Genomic DNA, 22,686 nt, shown 5'->3' with positions numbered 1-22,686 from the left:
GTTAAAATTTCCGACTTCAAACTTAAATTGCCATATATTGTTTACAAAAAATACCATAATAAGTATGAAAGAATCAATAGTTATAAAAAGTACTAGAAACTAGAAAGGACAAGTAAATCTGCTATCTACCAAAATTTCTTGCTGCCAAACTTCTATTTTATTTTCTCGTGATCTATGAACAATGGGAGTCTCCTCTTGCATAGTTTGACGACCATGTCCAAAACTAGAAGGCACATGACCTCCACACAATGTTGCAGATGGAGGTGGCGACAAAGTTGGTGCAACTTGAGCCTTGCTAGTGGATCGAGGTGGCATTGTTGTTGATGTTGTTGCTGCTACTTCATCCTCATTGTCCAAAAGTTCTGCTTCCAACTCTTCTAAATGTAAGGCTCCATCCTCCAAATTATCCTCCTTTGGGTTGTTGTGCCAAGTGATATGCTCTATCAAATCGAGCCTGCTCACAATAATGTGTCAACAACCTTAAGTTGTAGTGTACATAAACCAAGCTTTATGCCTAGTTTTTATTGAGACAATTTTTTTTAACATTGTGGATGAAGCTATAGGTGCTCCAACACCATTGTAGAAGAAGTATTAACCACCTGTGAAAGCAATAGGGAGGGAGCAATTTTTTTTTTGGTGGGAGCCACTAGGGAGTGAAATTTTTTGGCAGTAGTGTAGTCTTGAAAATCGCTCCCAAATAAGAGTGATTCAGGAGCACACTCCCTAGGTCACTCCCTAAGCGCTTTCATTCGGAATGCGCTTCAGGAGCAGGTGTGAGGGTGGGGGCGCGGGCAGGGCGCTCCCCCATAGCCCTGATTGATACAAACTTGATTTTTCATCTACAATAACATCCCTATCATTGGTTACATTGTTAGTGCCAAGCCTTTGATTGGTCACTACTCACTATATCCAACAAGCAATGATATCTTATATTTACTATTTTTCCTTTTCAGAATTAAATCATATGCAACATGATAAAAATCCTTAAGGAACTTACCCATGGTTTCTTATTAGGCCATGCATTTTCAAGTACTCCTGTTCAACAACTTAATGGCAATATGAATTGATTTAGCTCAATGTTTGTTTGGAACTGCCTTGCCTTGTAAGTTGTAACATACACCTTACCATCTCCATCATTGTTTTGTTTCTCCTTTCAACCACACCATTTTGTTGAAGTGTGGAAGGCACAACCAACTCCATTTGGATCCCTTTTTTTAGAAAAATTAACAACTTGTTTAAAAAAAAACTCAATTCCATTATTTGACTTCAGTTGTTATATCTGTTTCATTCTCCACTAATGCATTATGGTTTATGAACTCCATGAATTAATCAAACTACCTTTTCAAAAAGAACACTTACATCCTTCTAGAGAAATAACTAAGGAAATACAATACCTTTCACCAAAAATAGAGGTTGTCTTCACGTGTCTGCAAAAGTCACATGAAACCAAATCCAACACTCACTGTGCTCTCCAACATCTCGTTCCTCAAAGGCCTTCCTGTGCCATTTTTCTGGCAAACAAGCTGCACAAATATCTTTCTTTTCATGGATTGATGGCAATCCATTTACCATCCTGAATCAACATTGGTCACCAAAGCATGTGATTTTGCAACAAAAATATTTGATGCTCTTTAACCCTTGATGCGATCACCTTGTTGTTGTTGATGATTATAGCTTGGACAAGTGCTTCTGCATAGGCTAGGTGTCAAGCATGTAGAAGTGGTCCAAGACTCTCTAGGTACTAGCTCATGTTGAGTAAGTGAATTTTATGATTTCTTACCCAATGTCTAACTTAGGGAAACATAGATTGATTAATTAATTAATGTTGGTTATTAGGGTAAGGTTTTCTAATGAAAAGTGAAGTAATTCACTTAAGTGAGATAGATCTAATCTATATTGTTGATCTCAAGTGAGACTTAGGATCTAATCCCTACCATCAATCACTTAGGAGACCTAGGGATTTAGCTCAATGAGAAGTTATAAAAGAAGCCTAAGGGAGAGGAGGGAGACACATGGAACTATTGAGAGAGTGAGTTTCTCAAGTGGAGTGAGGGACTCAAGACCAAAGAGGAAGAAAAATGTGTAGCTAGAGATTCAAGTGAGCACAAGGGATTTTGTAGGTGGAGTGCATAGGGGCCAAGAATTTATGGGGTTGAGGCTGAGACTGTGCCACAATCTTAGAGAGGGTGAGATCCAACACGTGTGCCCTGAGTGTGGGGAGGTTGAGATGGTTGTGGCCGCATTGGAGGGCTGAGCAACTTCAAGAGGGTCACAACTTGAACTAGGGCATAGAGATCCTTGTTGTAGGTAGGGTACTTGAGAACCGCTCCATGAAATGCTTTAGAATGGTAGCATACAGGCCTTCCACTCTAGGACTGTACTTCATTGTTGAGGGTTTATCCTGTCTGAGTATAACCCACATTTGTTTTTTTAACTGTGTCATTTTCTTTTTTGTTCTTTCAGGGAGGAGATGCCCTAGGCACTCTTTATTTTGTTATTCTTTATATCCTAACAAATCCCATTGATCTATTTTGGTCAGTAGTGAACGTTGATATAATTTCATTTCATGTTATTTAATTTCCAAAGCAATGTTTGAATGACAATCTGCCATCTGAAATAGAAATTTGGGATGATTTTCTCTTAAGCAGGGAGGAGGTGATGAAACCTATCATGTGAAATGTAATCTTAATGCCATCTAGTAGTAATTTAAATTTACGTAGGCTACCATTATTTGTTAGGAGACTTACTAAAAATAAGTAGTCAATATTTCTTATTGTAACAATTTATTGTTTATAACTGGTAGTGCAGTTCCATATGAGCCCAGCTCATGAGTGCTATGTCATATTCTTTGTAAGATATCCCAATCTAGTCAAAAAAGCTTCTATTTTCGGATTTTCTGCTTTACCATTCAGTGAGTTCTTAGGGGTAAAGACTCTAATCTTGGTGGTATCGATTAATCCCTTTTCATTTTATTGAATAATTAATTTTGTTCCTGATTTGAAGAAGTGCTTATTGTGTGGTGAATTAGCCATATATTTAAACTGTTTGAAAACATGCATTCTAAAGTTTGTTCTATTCTCTTCTGCTTTTGTAAATGTTGCTGCTCTCATAGGAAGCAAATTTGTAAACCTCCTTTATTTTTTAAGGGATCTGGATGATTTGCTGCAGAAGTTGCTAACGTTTGGCTCCATGTTGCATGGGCACATTCCTGCCCCTCCTGCTCATGCTACAGAAGTATGCTCCAGATGGGGGCATGTACTCCTGACTGGGGGGAATGTGCTTTCGACTGCTTCCAAAAATGCTACTTGTACAAGTGAAATACACCTGTTTTTCTTTATTTTTAATTTTTAATTTATTTATTGGAAATGATGTTGATATGACTTTATCATTAGTGACCTCATGTATATGGTAGATTAGGATATCTGATTTTAAAGTCTGTAACTTCCAAATGGTTAACTGTTGTTTACCAGTCTTGAGGCATGTCCTAAATGGTTCATGGTGTAATCAAATACAAATAACGTTTTCAACTTCTTAATAATGTAGAACTGTCTATATGTAGCACTCAAATTTATGTTTTCAACTTTTCTGCAACTAATTTGGTATTCGTCAGGCTGTTTTTTTTTTAATATATATGCATTATAACATAGACAAATATATTTCAATATATATATATATGTGTGTGTGTCTATGAAGTCCTGAGAATGATCACTTCTGAGTTTTTTTGGGGAAGGACTACTGCTTCTGCTCCCGTTCGCTGCTTCATTCTGTGCTTGTGCAACAACACTTTGGCTATAGAATGCTTCTTCAGCTATTATGGGGATAAGTTTTGTATTTAAATATAATGGGTTCCAAAACATAATTCCAAGTCTTTGGTTCCGGTGTAGGGCCAATAAGCAGTCTTATTATGGTGCCACTTCCTTCGCGTGGAATTTTCTCAGATAATCAAGTTAGTTTTCATAACAAGGGGAGATCTTTCCTCTTGCCGTCACCATTGAAGAAATATAGAGAACCAAGGGTAGGGGATCCAGGTTATGACATTTCAAATGGCCCGTCAGTAATTTTCCTTCACAGGAAATTGATTCTGTGAATGGTGGATGTTTCAATACTCTTCTTGCCATGAAGCGACAAGTCAACGAGTTGCAGGTGAGGAAACATATCTTTGGTGCTGTTCATCTTGTTTGTTGTTTCACCTTATTTTTGCTGTGAAAAATCATGATATGAAAATTAGATGCATCCTGTATTCTTTTGCTATTGTTTATCCCTACAAAGTAAATTATAGATGATTAAGAATATCAACATATTTTGTTTTTTCTTCATGAAACAATGATTTAGTCTTTCAACCCAACTTGAACTTGACTGAAATTTTTTTATGCTATTTTTTCTTGCTAGCTATTTCCAGTATTACAAAGAAAATGAGTCAGGAAAACCATACTGAGTACCACTCTGACTGTTTGTCGCATTTTTTATACATATGAACAATTTTCTTAAAAAATGCATTTTCCAGGCACATAATTCTTCTGAACATTTTATTCAGGTTGCTTAAAGAAAACATATTGAACCTGATAGCTATATGAATTATTGGTAAAACATAAATGAACATGCTCTATTTATATGAATTATTGATCTAATTTAGAAAGCAATCCTTGCGGGGCATCTTTTGTGAGTCCTTATGGAGCAATACTTAATGTACAAACAATTTACCAGTTTGCATGCGGTATTGTTCTCATCATTTTGTTGTGGATCCCCCATGTATAGAAGAGCATAAAAATATCTGAAATCTAAAAATAATTTCTACAAGTTGTAAATAGGTAGGAATGAGTTAACTAAAGCATTCCCTTTGATAAATATTAGAATGCCCTGTAAGGATATTGGTAGTGTAGACTGTTGGAAGTTCCATTGCCATTGTTTCATAATTGAAGATAGAACTGTTCTTCTAGAGCAATATTATTGTGTTTCAGCCTCCTTTTAAAATCCAAATAAAATGAGTAGATTTTACTTCATTTGGTAACAATGAATAAGTAGGAATATTCTGTGGTGCTCCAGTATTAAACTGCATACTGTGTACACCCATTGAGTATATCCTTAAAAAATTCCAATCATTTTACTGATGCATTTTAAGAGGCCTTCTATACCAGCTAAAAGAAATATTAAACTATTAATGCAAATAAGAAAAAGTAATTACTGCAAATGTTTATCATGTTTTACCAGAGTTTCACAAAATTAGGCATTTGTAACATATTCAGATGAGCTACCATGGTTGGTGTTAGTCAATTTGTTACCTGTTCCTGGTTTGCTCATTCCCATTGATGATGGTTACATGATATCTTTGGCGTGTTTAACTTACATTGCTTACCCATGACAATGAACTTTCCTCCATATAACAGTATATTTTAGTGAGACTCCAATGACTCAGTTTCTTCTTTAGTACTTGCACTGTTCAACCAGGGATTCAGGTTCCTACATATTGTTGACATTGAAACCTGTTAATGATGAGCATGATACACGAGCTAAATCAGTATTTCTGGAAAGAAATTTGTCATTGGTTCACTAGCAGCCCAATGCCTATGCCAGATGGATTAGAAAATAAATGTCAAAGTGGGTGAGCCTTCTACTTAGAGGGAATCAGGAATCCTATGATTCATTCACCTTGACACATTTTAAAGATGGAAAGAGAAATGAGAAAGTCATAGTTAGGAATCCATTTTCAATAGATCAAGCAGGATGAAAGTTGAAGGTAATTGAGCAAGAGGAAAGCTAGAGAAGAATATCTGTCTCTTCTTTCTAAAGAGAGATTTATTAACCGGAGTCTGAACATATTTGTAAACAAGATATGTGTTGGGAAGTCCGGAGTGAAAGATTACAGCATGCTTTTTTATAATTTTGTATTTGTTTAGTAAGTCTTGACAGAAGAATGGGTGGCTCTAATTTTGGTTTGTACTCTTTTGATAGGCTATATCATGCAACTTTTACAGCCTTGGAGTAAACTGTTTTTGAAAGCGTAAACTATATGTTTCAATTATTTCTGCCTGTCTTGTTGCAATAATTTTGTTCTTTCCATTTCAGACTCTGCCCAATCAAGTTTAGACAAAAATAAAATAATCATTTTGAAATCTGGAAGGAGCCCACATGTAAACATGATTCAGACATAACAATCAAGGATTAAATGCCATATAAACTACCAATGTACCTGTAAAATATTGTCATGTTAATCTTTGCTGTTTTTATTTGGTGTGATACTTTCTCATTCTAATATGGAAAATTTCCAGCATCAAGGTTCTTCGACTTCTATTCAAATGGAGTTGGAAAGGTTGAGATCAGAATACAGCCGGTCTCTGCACATGATACAACAGTGGCAACAAGTTTATCAAGACCTGCACTACTTCTGTGTGACTGAGCTTATGGGTGATAATAAAGCTGGAGAGGATGGCGAGGAAGCTGATAGAAACAATGAAAAGGGAAAAAGGGGAAGAGGGAAGGCTACTGGAAGGAAATGAATGCAACTTGTGGGTTGTCTGTTAAGCATGGACTCTGTTTTCATCAAGTGGCATGCAGATCTACAGTTTTGTAGTCAAGTGAGGTTGATTCATGTTTATTCATTCTAGGTGAGTACATTTATAATTTTATTCTATTTTTATGCCTTCGGGGAGTAAATGTTATTTGTGCATACCCCACTTGGCATATGTATTGAGTAAAGGTCAATACCTAACAAGTGAAAATTGGTCATAGGATGGTACACAGTCTTGATTCACCCTTGTATTAATAGGTATGCTAGTGCCCAAGTTTCTTTACAAGGAGGAGAAAACATAAGAGGAAATTTTAATACTGATTGTCTGCCTAGAAGAATTTTCAGTCCAGTAAATTTTATATATATTTCCAACTATCACATCTGTTGCGGATTTCTGAAATGGGCAACTGCTGCCGGTGAGCTTGTTTTTTATCTTTCAAGAACCAGCAGTTGGGATCAGAAAATCACTGATACAGTATTGAGTTGTAGTGCATTGAGCATTGTGCCTCCACTATCTATATACCCTAGATTGTTACACTATTGCTTGGAGAAAATAACATTTAGTGGATCATAAAAAAAGATCATTTGGTTTGTTGGGATCTTGAACATTATTCCATTGATTTTTTCTACACAATCTTTGTTATTGTTAATTAATTATATTCCGTTTTTTATTTCAAAGCTGGGAAATTCCCTGTATTCTTGGCAATTTCAATGATTACAAGCGCTCTATATACTATTTGTTTATCTCTATTCTGATCATGTACCTTTAATGAGCTTAACATCGTATTGAAACGAGCATCTGAGTGTGGGAATATTCAGTGGGAGAGCACTAGAATTTCTATTTAAATAGTAAATCAACATGAGCTCATACGCTTGATATTGTAAAACTATCTTTGATTTAGGGCTGTCATGCACTATTTTGGAAGTTGAGTAGATTTAAGTAGATTATATTTTGCAGTATATTTATAGTAAAGAAAAATGACATTTTTTGAAAGTGGATCAGATGTTACTTCAAGATACTCTGGTGTTTAGTCAGTTGTGGTAATATTAGCCTTTCGTCTAACAGAATATTTAAGCCAGTCATGAATTTGATTTAATTTTCATTTGGTGTGAAATCACCTTGTTTCACTACGATTATCATTTTACTATATTTTGCAGAATATTTATAATAAATCAAAATGACATTTCTTAAAAGTGGATGGGAAGTTACCTTAAGATACTTTGGTCTTTAATCATGTGGTAATATTAGCCTTTCGTTTAACAGAATTATTAAGCCAGTCATGAATTTGATTTACTGTCTATTTGGTGTGAGACCAACCTTGTTTACTGACAATTATCATTTTACTAATTTTTCCAAAATAAGGTTTTATATCTTTCAGGTTAAAAGGTGGCTTTATAGCTAGGAGATTGACATAATTAAAAGCATGCACTTCTTGAAAAACACCATCTTAAATGAAATATATGCGCATCTGCAGTTAGTCATAGTTTTCGTGAGGTTGACACAACAGATTCTATATGGAAACGGTATATTTAATAGCAAATAATGTAAAATGCTACAGTACGTCACTCTCCGTTGACTAAACAAATAGTTTTTGGTTCGAGATAATGATCCTAAGGTCCTGCTGTTATTACTCCATAGACGCGTTTTCCATTTTTGTCTCAGCTTTTATGAAATACCACACATTCATTTGTCTCTTCATTTAAATTGATAACCAGTGGTATTTATTTTTTAAAACATTGTTATCTTATTGGTGAGAAAATATCTTAGTGACCTTCGTTAATGGAGTTTTCCCCTTGCATACTTGCAGCAGAGTTTTTTTTTCAGAGAGAAAAAATCTTCATACTTGCAGCAGAGTTAAGACAATACAAGGTTCAGTTTACTGTCTATGCGAGCTAGGTAGAACTTGAAGGTCCAATTTACTATCTATACTTTGCTTCACTTACGTAGTCTTTTTCTATCTTATCAATATTCAACCATTTTGGTTCATAGGTATGTTTTTGTTTCTTCGTTACCTTGTACATAATGTTGGTTTTCTTAGAGCTTGTTTCATTTTCCGTAGTGTTTTTGATGTCTTGAAGGGTTTGTTTCATCTCCAATAATGTTGGTTGTTTTCTTGCATAAAGGTCTTTTATGCAGCATTTCACTTTTCATTTGGTAGTATTTTTCAGAGTTCAATTACCATATACATTTCGTTAATATTCCATTGAACTGAAATGTAAAATTTATTATTGGTTTGATCACGTCTTCCTTTAATAGCTTGTTAACTTTGAGCACAATGGATGCAAGTTGACGTCATGTTTGAAACTGACCTCAAGTTCACACATGGATTGAAAGGTTAAATGTCGATGGGGGTTATCTTTGACTGAATGTCGATGGGGTTATCTTTGATTGAGGTTAGCTATGTTTGATTGAGGTTAGCTATTGAATGGTTAAAGTTAATCGAAGAAGAAGAAAAAAAAAAATCAAACTCGAAAAATGTTAAGATGAATCAATGTTTTATGCTTTAATGAACCTTGGTGACATCCCTTCTTGAAACACATGGATAGACATGCCATTGAAACCTTGCTCAACTTTTCTTATACCCTTGGACCCTCAACAAACACCATCAAAAGCATAAAAATGTCTTAGACACTTTCAATATACATACAATTAATCTTAAATAAACACTTTAATGGAGAACTTGATGATGACCTACATGATGAAAAGCTTTGCTCTATTTAGAGTACCCTTTGCTCTATTTAGAGTACCTTCTACAAGGGCCTGAAGAGTTGACAAGACTTGGCCTGAAGAGTTCACAAGACTTGGAAGTATCTCATATTTATACCATCCTTTGTTAGTATTTCAATGTAATGGTTATGAGATTTTATTAAAGCATGGTGTGGTCTAAACCAAAGGACAATTCCTACAAAGTTTATGAGAGATTTCAATAGTTGAGAACATCTTCCCACCCCATATCAAATGGGTGAAGATTCCGTAAGTTATGTTTTATCTTTGCTGGCCCTCGTCGCTTGACTACATGAATAAACTGTGAATTGATTACATGATAGACAATGCAAGAATTGTGTGCTTAATGTAATATACCCAATTCACTTCATGTTTAGTTGAGGATACATGGTATTAAATCTTTTCCTTCACCAATTGAATGATTAGTTTTGATACCATATATTATGTTCCCAATTTAGAATAAAAGTAAATTTGAAAATTTTTTCTAATTCTTTATTTACATACCATGAATATATACTCAAAATTCACAAATTTACTGTTCACTAGTCATAACCAAGTTCACTAATTGTAAATTCATAATACCTTGAAAGTTATCTTATATTACAAAATGCAATAAAAGATTAAATATAAATATTCAATCCATAATACCTTGAAAGTTATCTTATATTACAAAATGCAATAAAAGATTAAATATAAATATTCAATCTTTAATTGTTTAGTAAAAAATTTAATTGCATATGATCCACAACAAATATTTGGTTTTTGATGTTTAACTAAATTTTAAAATAAAACCATCGATATTAAAAAGCATTCATAAGGTCATACATTCAAACATAAGATCAAGGATAGAAAAATACTTGGATTTAAACTCACGAGCAATGCAAATTTTGATGTGTTTAATTTCCATAATTGTAAAATTTAATATCTAATTAAAACATAAAATTTGAGATAGAATAATGCTTAGATTTAAACTCAAGCAATGCAAATTTTGATGAATTTAATTTTCATAATTGTAAAATATGAATATCTAATTAAAACATGATATTTCAGTTAAAATCCCGTCCATATTTACTTATCACTGAAAATAAATTTTTAAATATGAAATCAAACTTGGATTCAAGATTTAAAATCACATACCCTTAGCACTTAGGCTGAAAATGAAAATTTAAATATGAAATGAAAGTTGGAATTCAAAGTCAGAAACACATTGCCCATAAATACTTGTGACTGCAACAACTCATTCCATCCATTATTTTTAACAATCCATTCTCAGGTATCATTCCTATAAAAGCTGAAAAATATGATTAAACTTTTGTTTTATCTACAAAATGTTTCATGATAATAACTACACAATATTCATTTTATGTCAATAATTAATACACTCTACAAACATTTTGCAGACATATATATATATATATATTGGTAGGTATGCACCCACGGGGGATTTGAACCAGTGACCTATCACAAGGAGTGCCTTAACAGTGCACCCATTCACCGTCAATCCAAAGCCCTATGGGCTACAGATATATATTTTATTACAACCATTGACACAATTTTACAAACACTTTGCAAGTATACATGCTATTTCAACTATTGATATCTTTCTACAAACATTTTGTAGGCATCTTTTTATTTCTTCTATTAACATTTTTCTGCAAACATTTTGTAGGGATTCAATTTATTTAGCCATTGACTTCTCTCTTCAAACACTTTCTGGTACATGGACAATAAAAAACAAAGGGAATTCCTTGTTACACCCAAAAAGTGAATATATTTAAATATGATTCTCTAATAATGCATAACCCTTAACTCACACAAGAAGTTTAGAAGGAAGTAAATATGATTATTTTATGAAAGCTTATGTTGAGAAATCTAGAGGCAGCAGTTTGTGATTTCTCTTGCAATGATAATTGTTTGTGATGCAATTTTACTTGATCTTTATTAACTTATTTCTTCCATTTGATTATATTAATGTTTTCTATCATAAAAAAACCACCAAATCATAAATAACAACGAGACAAAGGACACAAGATGTAGGCTATTGGCGAAGGCCAAAACTTCTCCAACTTGAGAGGAGAACCCACATAATTCTGCTTCTTATAGAAACTTCAATTGATGAATTCTAAGACCTAGACCCTTGACCCAAAACTCTTCCAAGATCAAGTCAAACCTTGCTTTCTTCTTGTCAAGTCAAATAAAGTCAACCTTGACTAGGAACTGCTGCAACTTCTCCTTCTTCTTGACCTCAGCCCTGCAACACTAGATTGCTATCTTCTTGCAATACTTGGCTTGCTGAAACTTCCTACAACTTTTGCACGTGTGAGGTGATTAGGGCAATTTTGGCCCTTCTTCTCCTTCGCTTCACTGAGGCCCTTCTCTTTAAGACTTTGACCTTCAAATATGACTGTTATGGCACCAACATTCGACCTCTAGAGATGACTGTAATTTGGTCTTAGGTTCTGCAGTGGATGCCCTAGCTTCAACGCGCATGTGTGAGATCTTTAGGCCAAAAACAATCCTGAAAATATGCCTCTTCCTCTTCACTTTGATCTTCTCTTTCCTTCGTTGATTTCAGTGCTCTTGGACAAGTTTCTTGTGAGTGATATATGCCCCAAAGGTGGCCAGATAGTCTTGAATATATAGTCTTCTAGTCACTCCAACATAGGTTGACTTGTCACTGTCTCTAGGCCGACTTGTCACAGTTTGGAAGGCTGACTTGTTGCTAGTATTTTTGACTTGATCTTGGAGGGTTGCTTGACTCTATTTTGACTAAAATATTTTTCCTTGTACATTATGCAACTTGCCCAAATGAGTCTTCAAAACATGACAATGACTCAATTGACTTTATGATTCAATGACCAATCATAAGAGTGCACAATGGGAGCTTGATCTACAAAATAAAATTCCTTGAGCATGAAACCAATGCCTCAAGCATAACAAGATAAATTTATTTTTCTTCTTTACAATAATTACATAAAATCATGATTGCATATATCATTATGAAGACCGAACCTAGTTACATATTTCAACAACTAACACCTTGGAAACACCTTGGAGATGCACATGAAACACACAGGAAGCTTGTAGTAATCATTCTACAACATTCATAGTTAATACTTAAATTCATAGATAATATTGAAAGATGCTAAAGAAATTGGGCTTTCAATTTTTCTTCTTTTCAAGCCATTACATTGATTGTTTCACTTGTAGCGATAAATAATATTCTTTTTGGTTTCCAAGCCATTACCTTCATTGTTTCACTTATAGCCATTATTGATATACATCATAATCAATGAAAGCAAGTCTATAAATAAGTCCCTCAACTGCTCCCCTGCTTCATACATAAAAATAATCCTAATTTGAGATTGTAAGAATTGTTCAACAAATCAATGGAGGCAAAACTCTTTTCGACCCAACCATAGGCATAGTTGCACCAAATTTCCTACCACTGGCCACCCCAAGAATGATTAGCATCCGATTGGTATGAGTTCCACCATTATTTTCTTCTCGTTGACTACAGGGTTTCCACAATATCAAGTGCTTTCTTTGTTGTTCTTCTTAACACTAGAGTGAACACCATCTTTGAGACATGGTCCCTCAACTGCTCCCCTACTTTACCCATCTAACTTTTCCAACCAATGCATTAATTGCAACCCTCATAGTTTGCAAACTTAAAAGTCTTTCTGCATTCATTTTTGGCTGTCAAAATAAGCTTGTCATTTTACAATATTGCAGTTTCATGGCTACACACCAAAATATGGCTTGTCTCACTATCCTCTCTTCTTTTCTCTTCTTTTTCCACCTAAAAAAATGGTCTCTTTTTCCAATTTGAATTCCCTTTTTCTTCACGAGTTAAAAGTTAAAAGATTAATTAACCAAACTAATCACAAAACATTAGTTTAAAGAAGTTGAGAGACAATTCTATAAGAATGTAAGAGGAAGTCTAGAAAAGGCTATATTTTTTTTTTAAACTAGGGTTTAGGCCCATAGTTATATTCTAAATGCATACTGATTTAAATAGAATGGGAAAGAAGGTAGAGGTATGGATATCTAAACATAATATTTCCCCATTTTACCCCCTTACCATTTCTCCACTTGTGATATCATGGTCTCTCTATAAGCACCCATCCCTCAATTGGTCGGTGAATATTCTCATTAATTAATAAAAGACATTTATATCGTTTTGTAAGTTTGAACCAGTCAACTTGGGATAGTAATACAATAAGTACGCCAACAATAAGCATATCAGACAAAATAATTATAAGTTCTAAACATGGAATCAAAATGGGGATATCACACTTAATTATGAATTCTTCTTTGATTTGGGATTTTTCATTGTTATTTATATAGAGGGGTGTGGGGGAGGGGAAGGGTGGTGGAATGGTCTAGATGGAGTACTTATTTGGAGAGGTCCTTATATCTGAGAATTGAACTTTGGACGCCCATAACAATGTCTTTTTCTCTCATTTTCTCTATGCTTATGATTGCACCTTTTTGGAGTAGGTAGAGGTGAGTGTTATGTTGCTTTCCTCCTTGATGCTTCAAATGTCAACAGTGTGTTTGTGGTATTGGGAGCTTTAATTTTCTTGATTTCCTTTGCATCATCCTTAATTATGAAATCTATTTTTCCTTTGAGGCAATGTTGGACCATAATCTATTGAACTTACCAATCAAATCCCGCTCTAAGAGGAAGAGAATTTTTTCAATGAGGCTCCAAATTTGAGATAGTCAAGATGTGGATGGAGTAGTTTGTCTTCATAGACTTATTTGAGGGCACCGATTGCTTGGCGAGGTTGTGATCATGATAACTTCCTTGAAACAAACATATTTATTTGTTCATTCCCTTTAGATGACCCTGTTTGAGGTGATGCAAAGGATTCCATGATAGATTCTAATTTGGATCATAGTTAATCATGCCTTAGGTGACCCCCAATCATTTTGGGGCTTTAGAGGCATCAACATCATTCCTCTTGCAATGTTGTCATTTAGTCTAGTGTAATTGCAATCTTGAGGACACATATATGGGGTGGCTTCACATGATGTTGGTTAGGGAATGAACCCCAACCATGCATAGGAGAGACAATTCTCTTCCATTATGCTAATTGCGTTGTCACACAAATTTCCCTTGATAGTTCTTATTTGTGAACAAAATATAATTTTCATTGTTATCCTCCCTAAAATTTCATTGGAAATAAATTATTTTCCTCCTTGAGATTCAATTGTTATCATTGCAGTTAATCCCACCTTAGGTGCTCTTATATCATTTTGAGGCTTTAGAGGTATTGCCATCTTTCCTCTTGCAATGTTGCCTTTAAGTCTACTGAGGTTGTAATCTTAAGGATGCATGTAGGGGTTGGCTTCATAGGATGATTAATTTGTAAACTATTTTGGATATTCCATTGGACAATAGATCACAACATATTTGTGAAAATAAATAGAGAACTTTATTATGAAGGGTTAATTCCTTTTAGATTCTAGATTTTTTGTATTACTATTTTGCTAGTTATGCATGCAATAGATAATATGTGGAAAATAGAGAATAGGTAAATGCAATCAAAACCGTAATGAACACTAATATATGCTATAGGAAACCCTTTTGGGACAAAACCATACTAGAAGATGAGGCTACTATGCTCTCTTTATCTAGACAAAACACTCTCTATGGAGTTACTTGTGTTGATTTTCTAGGTCACCTGCTAGAATAAAAATTTTATTCACTTGATAACTACTTCAATGATCAAATAAACATTAGTTTCACATAGAATTAAATTTATATCATTTAGAAAATTATACAAAAGAAAAATATCAACTAATAAACATTAAAGAGCAGTAAAGTAACCACGAAACAAAGAGACACAAAAAATTAGGCACATAGCAAGGGAAAAACCCATAAATCTTTCCTTATGTGAGAGAGAGAGTTCCAAATTCATTATTACATCATAAATATCCCTAGCAGAAAATAATAGCCAAACCAATAATCAAGATTGTGATCAAGTTCCATGCCGAAAATCAATTTCTTGAAATTTCGACCCTCCCTCGAATTTCAGCCTTCTTAAATTTTGGCCCTCCTGTAATTCCTTTGGATCAGAGATGCATGTGACAAAATTTATGTGCCAAAATGAGGAGAAATGATCTCCTTTATGTAACCTTCAAGTAGGGATTGAATGGGTGTCGCTTAGGGTCCTAACCGACTTAATAAATTTGGAGGCAAATTTAAAAATTCATATTTCCATTTCTTTTTCAAGATGAAAATACCGACCATGGCTACCATATTTTTCAACACTCCCTCTTAGCCAGGGAGGTACTTTTTCATTTTCTCTCTCAAGATCAATCTTCCCCACCAATCATAAGTCTCACAACCCACAATCTAAGGAAGATATCACAAATAAAAATATCTCTCTCTCTCAAGATCAATCTCCCCAACCAATCATAGGTCTCACAACCCACAGCCTAAGGGAGAGATCATCATTCTCATCATTTGGAAAGATACATAGCATCCATCTCAAATCATCTCTCCAACCAAGAGGTCTCAAGACACACAACCTAAGGGAGGAATCAAGAATACATCTCCCAGACCACAAGGTCTCATGACAGACAACCTACAGGAGGAATCAATAATACATCTCCTAGACCATAGGATCTCATGACACACAACCTATAAGAGGAATCAACAATACATCTCCTGGACCGTAAGGTCTCACGACACATAGCCTACATGAGGAATCAACAATGCATTTGCCAGACCACAAAGTCTCACAACACATCCTACAGGAGGAATTAACAATACATCTCTTGGACCACAAGGTATCACAGCACACAACCTACATGAGGAATCAAAAATACATCTCCCAGACCACAAGGCCACACAACACAAAACCTACAGGAGGAATCAACAATACATCTCCCGAACTACAAGGTCTCACAACACACAACCTATAAAAGATGGTTTATAATATGATGCTATGTAATTCTCCCTCTTCAAGGAGATTCTCAGTCATCCAAGTTTCTTTACGCCAGCATCAAGTTCAATATCATAAATGTAGCCATGGTGGATCTCAGTACTTTAACAATCATTTCAAAAAACAATGACATTCAATTGTTTATTCAAATTCAACCAGAGCTTCTCTCATAAGCAAACATCATTAGCTATTAGTAGACAATAATAGACTTCAGCATCAACTTCTTTTAGAAGAAATCATCGACATTCATTGAAGAGTCCAATGGCTTCTCACAAAAGCAAGTATCAATATCCATAATCGAATCCGATGGATAATAAGTGGTTTCAGTGGAAACAAACATCATCAGATAGATCAACAAATCAATCAATATCAGAGTCTTGCGGCTTCTTCAAATCATTCATGATGGACCTACAGTCCATTGTGCAAAGTTCAAGCCTAAAAATCAACTCCCTCTTACACAAAAGTCCTCTACATAGCAGAAAAAGTTACGGGATCTCTTTAACATATTTATATCAACATCGATTTTCAAAAATTCTAATAAGCTTCATAGAAATGTGCTTCAATAAGGATAATATTATTTTCTCCCTTTGAGTATAGAGCCTATCACAAGTCTTTTTGTCACATTGTTCTTTCAATGTTTCCAACGATTTGCCACCCTTGGCAGGCTTCATTATGTACTCGCAATACTCACGAGGAGGCTTTGGAAGAACAAGAACAACCAAACAAGCCAAGAGACTCATAATGAAATAGTCAATAGAAACAATCAAGATAATGCTTATCTTTTGAGACTGTGTCAACTCCCTCTTAATCTTAGCCTGCTCAGATCAAGTCAATCTCATCACATCATCAAGGAGTCCATACTATTGTCAAAGATTTGACCTCATTAAGGAGTCCACATCATCAAGGAATCCACGTCATCAAGGAATCCATCATCATTAATGATTTCTCATCATCAACAAAGAGTTCACAGAATCCAAGTCATCAAGGAGTGCATGTCATCATCATCATCGTCAAGGAGAATTATCACAAAGTCCATATCATCATCATCATCATTATATCATCACAGGTTTCATGTCACCATCAAGAATTTGACCATATAATCACCATATCATCATCAAGAAGATGATCTTGTCCATATCAGCAAAGAGGTCATATAAGTAGTACATATCATCTGCATTATCAGAGAGTCCATATCATAATCAAGTCAAAATCATTATCATCAACGAGTCCACATAATCAACGAGTTCATATCATCAATGAGTCTGCATTATCATCATCATCAAGGAGTCTAGTCCATTTCATCATCAACGAGTCCATGTCATCCGCGAGACATGTCATCAATGAGTCCACATTATCATCATCATCAAGAAATCTAATCCAATTCATCATTAATGTGTCGGCATTATGGCTAATGTGTTGTCCTTGATGGAAACTTGCATGTCAAATATGTTATTGATGTCAACCTAGTTATAATATGATGATTGTGGAACTAATCTAGATGACAGGAATATTGGTACAGGTATTGCAAAAATGAGGAAGTGTATTGACAGTTTTGTCACCAAATTACTTTGAGAAAACATGAAAGTGGGAAGTTTGCAAAATATACATGACCTCTGTGAAGAATAATCACGTACATACATAAGTTTAATGAACACAAATGGGGTACATGATCCTAACCATGGAAAATAGAACACCAAGAGATATTACCATGGTAATCGCCCATAGTATTGTGTCGAAATGTCTTTTTACATTAGAGGAATTTTGAGGTAAAAAATGCCCCCCCCAGGAAAATATACAGTCAAAATTCACTATATGGGAACCAATCACATTTTACGGGATGACATCATCCCCCATGGTTGAGGTGGCATTACTTGAGTCAAAGGTACTTACTTGTCACATTCCCAATGGTTGATAAAAACTCATGGTTAACCATGGTAGTGCTCTAAGTACTTTTAAAGTTATAAAGTAAAGTATTCATAATAAATGTCATTTCACACTTTTTGAATAAAATATTGTTATTGCCATTTCATATTTTTTGAAAGAAACAATGGATATCCCTATACAATCTTCATGTCCTTACACATTTTTCGATAACTATTATATTTGTATATTTTTATTTTTAAATTATATATTCATCTCATTTGATTTAATATTACAATTTCAAATTAATTATAATTTAATATCTATACATATAAAATAAAAATAAATAAAAATGTAACCTTGTAATTTTAGGATAAATCAAATCTGTGAATAATATTATTATAATAATAATATCAATATAATCATATAAAAATTAAAGAAAAAATATATTAGTTTTGTATGATTTATGGTTTTTTTTTAATAAATTGATCTTACAAATTCTGTTTTACTTCAAGTTATTGAATAATATGTAAAATTATGCTATTATAACATTTTTAAACAAATCAATGTGATAAGGATTATAAAAAAAATTATTATGTTTTTCCAAAGTAGAAATAATATTTTATTATTATGTTAATTACAATAATAATTTTATTAAATATTTAATGATTAAAAAGTGAATTCAATTATTGATCCTACAGATTCGTTTATATTTAACTTGAAATTATAAAATAATATTCAAATTGTGTTGTGATGTTTATCTTAAAAAATCAATAATATTGATTTTTTACGTATATATTTTACATTTAATTTAAACCAGTGAAATAATTTTTTAAATTGTTATTTATTTTATAAAATAACTTCAAAATGTGTCATGTGTTTGGATACTTCCTCCATCTATGACTCATGCTAAAGTCTCATCATCAATATAGAAGTCATGCATCCCTTATTTATGTTATTGAATTTTGTTTTCATTTTCTTTAATATCCCACTTGATTAATGGTGAGATATTCCTTTTGTATGGAGTAGCTGCTTCTATAGCTTTGTGTATTACCCTATTATCATTTTATTGCTTCGAATTTCCTTCTTGCCTCCACTTTTCAAGTCAGTGATTCTCCTTTTCATCCTATTTTACCTCCCTTAAAATGATTGCATATAAACTCTAAGACTTAGACAAAACACTTTATACACCTAGATTGATTAAGAGTTTTCAATAGTCAAATGAAGAATAGACAAAAGGATATTGCATAACTTTCCCTTCTCAAAATATGAAAATTGGAGTAAAAGTGTGGTTGTATCAATCATAAATTTCATTGGGAATATGATGTCTTCTCATGAACAAAGGGAGGAATAATGGCTCATATGCCACTCTACCTCCACCTACGACCTCCGTTACCTCTTCATTATGATCATGCATTGGAACCACATGGGGTGGTACGATTGTGTTAAACCAACTCTTCCCTATTGATGTATTTGGCTATTTGGCACTCCTTCTCAAACATAGGTTATAGAGTGGGGCAATAAAGTCATTACAAATCCTAGGATAGTAGTGAATATGCTTCATATTCTAAATATTTTTTGCAAAATACATTGCTTGCATGATACATTCTAGATCTAACCCAAAGGACATGTTAGAGAATGGGTTAGAATAACATACCTAACAATCCAATGGTTAGGAGGCCATAAATAATTTGAAACATTAACCAAGGAAAGGATTCTTGAACTTATCTATTGCATGGACCAAGTTGTTGGAGATGATCTCCACCTCATTGAAGATGGTTTTGTTTTCATAAAGCCCTAGAGCACAAGGATCCAATTCTTGTAGAAATGGGTTATGTCTTCCTCTCTATATGATATGCTCATTAGGACCATGGAATCTTACTAACTAACAACTTGAAACTCTAAGTGGAGTACCACCCTTAGCTAAATTCCTCAAATGATTTGGTGTTATCCCATCACTTCACTAGTGTTTTATGGGTCATTGGATTCTCTATATGCTTCCAACCACTCTCATATAATTTATAAGTGGGAGTGGGAATATTATACATCCATTGTATGCTAGCAGCGTAAAAAAACCAGTAGATTTATGTAGTATACATATGTATGATCTACGAATTGTTCCATCTTATATGGGCAAGGGAAAATGTATGGTTTGGTTCAAATGTTTAGTGGATGTGTAATTGTCAAACCATATCACCATGATCCCTTTCTCCTTTAGTCATGGGTTTCTCTAATACAATTTTGGGTTTAATAAGAGGAGTGGCCACTTTATACATCTAGTAGAGTTGCATAAATGAACCACAAGTGGAAAGTTCTCATGTGAATTTAATATCTCAATACACTATAATAGTTGTTCAATGAACCTCGTTATAGATGGCCTCTAATATATGTTGGGTTCTACACTTCCACTTCCTTTTTTTCTTTCTAGACGCCATTATGCACACAATATTACAAAAATTGGATTTTATCTAATAATAAAAATAAATTATTTTCACCAAAAACTTGAATCATAAGCATTAACCAATACAATGAGGGTAATGAAACACTAAAACATGGGTGTGTTTCTCTATGAAAGGCTCTTCAACGCTTTTGATATTTGTGCAAAACAATTAAAATAATTTAACAACTACAATTTTTAAACAAGCCACTATCAATGAAGATTGAATATGATGAACCTATTCATAAACCTCCTAAACAAACATTCTCTAATTGATCCCTTTGTTCTTAGGTTGGACGCATCCTCTATCTAATCTTTGATTTATGATCAAATTGTGAATGCAAGACTATGATCCCCAATGTTGCACCTTTTCTTCATGTTCTACTAAAATCTTAATTCCAGTGCTGCCAAAACACATCATTGGTATAAAAAACTCTTTTCTTGGATGGCTACATGTGACGATGCTTTGGTGATTCAGTCTTGATGTGGTTTCCTTTTCTTGGAATGTTGTGACCCCCAAACATTTTAATCCCATGTTTTCACCATGAATTGTCTATATATGTTGACTTTGTTCAACATTCAAGGCATATCTAAAACCAAATTACTCACAATCAATCACCAATCACCATGAAATTAACAATTTGTATATCAATTATTAACTATCAATTTGAAAATTAAACTTTTTGAAGTAGACTCTATAGTAGACATTTTTGGTTGATGTTTTAAATCTATTAACCAAATTCATCATCAGGGCAAAAAAAGTCAAGGAGAAGAAGGAAGGAAAGAAAAGATATTAATCCAAGATGGTGGGGGGTGAGAAAAGAAGGAAGAGAATGGTTTGCTTAGAGAAAAACCTAAAAGATAACAAAATATTGCATTAATGATACACTATTAAATAACAAAATTATTTGAATGAATCATTCTTTGTGTTGATATTCATGGATAGTATAGGAAAGTTTGTTGATCAAGTTTTGTAATTTTTCATCATACTCCCAAAAGCTTTCTCCAACCATTTTCTTAGTTTCATTTAGCTTAGTCAAATTTTTTTGTTCAATGTTTATCGAGTCTAGAACTTTGTTATAAATCACACCTTTAATTCATCTAAGGCCATAGATGCACCTTAGGGATCAATCTACATGAACTTAATGCACCAACGTAGAAGCTTCCAACAGTAAGGATTTTTTGCATAGATAGTCTGCCTGTTGGTTCCACTCCCTCAAAATATGTTGGAAGAAAAGATTTTGAAAGATACCTTTTAGGAAGAAGATATGGTCCATCTAGTACTTTAGGGAAAGGATCCCTAGATGACCCTTCACCAACAACCATTCCAGCACACACTTGGAGTCCTCATAGACATGAAGAGATGCAATATTAAGTGAAGCTGCAAAATATAGAAGGACCCATGCAACAAACACATCTACTTTGATGTTTAACCCAACACCAAAATTCAAACAAATATGGTAAGACACATTGCGAGGAAGGAAACAAATGGTACCCCTTCCATAAACCCTGGATTGTTATGCTCCATCAAAGAAGCCAACATTTGCAGATAGTGGACTGGGAGGGAAATGAAAGGATCAACTTCATGGCTACTTCCAAGGCTTGACTAATCTAGGTGGATATTGGTGGCCACCTTGTTGGAAATACTGAGGGGGGGGGGGGGGGTGAATCAATATTTCTTTTCAATTGTTACTTTTACCAGTTAAATCAATTATATTTAGAACAAAAAATGAATAATAGGAATAAATACTTTTATTAATATAATCTTTACAATAAATCAGGTACAATATATATAAGGCTCCAACCCATTTCCAAGCACCAACTTGGTCTTTTGTGAGGCTCCAACCTCTAGGGCACCAACCCTGTCTTGTCAAGGCACCAACCTTGGATTTAGGAGCACCAACTCCAAGGACACCAATCCTTCCAATTCTGAGGCACCAACCCCAAGGGATCTGACCCTATCTTGTCAAGGCACCAACCTTGGATTTAGGAGCACCAACTCTAAGGACACCAATCCTTCCAATTCTGAGGCACCAACCCCAAGGGCTCCGACCCTATCTTTCAAGGCACCTACCTTGTCTGTTCGAGGCTCCAACCTTCAGGGCACCAACCCTCTGGGCTCCAACCCACTTCTATATTTTGTCTAGATATGTTTGATAATAATTCTCTACTCCCAAAATCTTCTTCATTGAATTTTGTC

At 34.2% G+C, this 22,686-nt stretch overlaps 1 protein-coding gene across 1 annotated transcript in view; it reads left to right on the top strand.

Moving 5' to 3' along the window:
* LOC149150995 (uncharacterized) overlaps positions 1-22,686 on the top strand; it is a gene marked incomplete at its 5' end in the record, with an annotated part of 307,727 nt that overhangs the window by 252,000 nt on the left and 33,041 nt on the right. Inside the window, 2 exons of the mRNA XM_089443022.1 lie at positions 3,885-4,083; positions 5,446-5,515. Coding sequence (XP_089299148.1) covers positions 3,885-4,083; positions 5,446-5,515 — 269 coding nt within the window. The remainder of the gene's footprint in view (positions 1-3,884; positions 4,084-5,445; positions 5,516-22,686) is intronic.

The sequence above is a fragment of the Pinus tabuliformis genome, chromosome 9 (genome assembly GCF_031772625.1).
Source record: "Pinus tabuliformis cultivar Carrire ecotype Pingquan chromosome 9, CPIR1, whole genome shotgun sequence".
NCBI lineage: Eukaryota > Viridiplantae > Streptophyta > Pinopsida > Pinales > Pinaceae > Pinus > Pinus tabuliformis.
The sequence above is the reverse complement of the archived record's forward strand: the minus strand, read 5'-3'. Positions and strand labels throughout refer to the sequence as shown.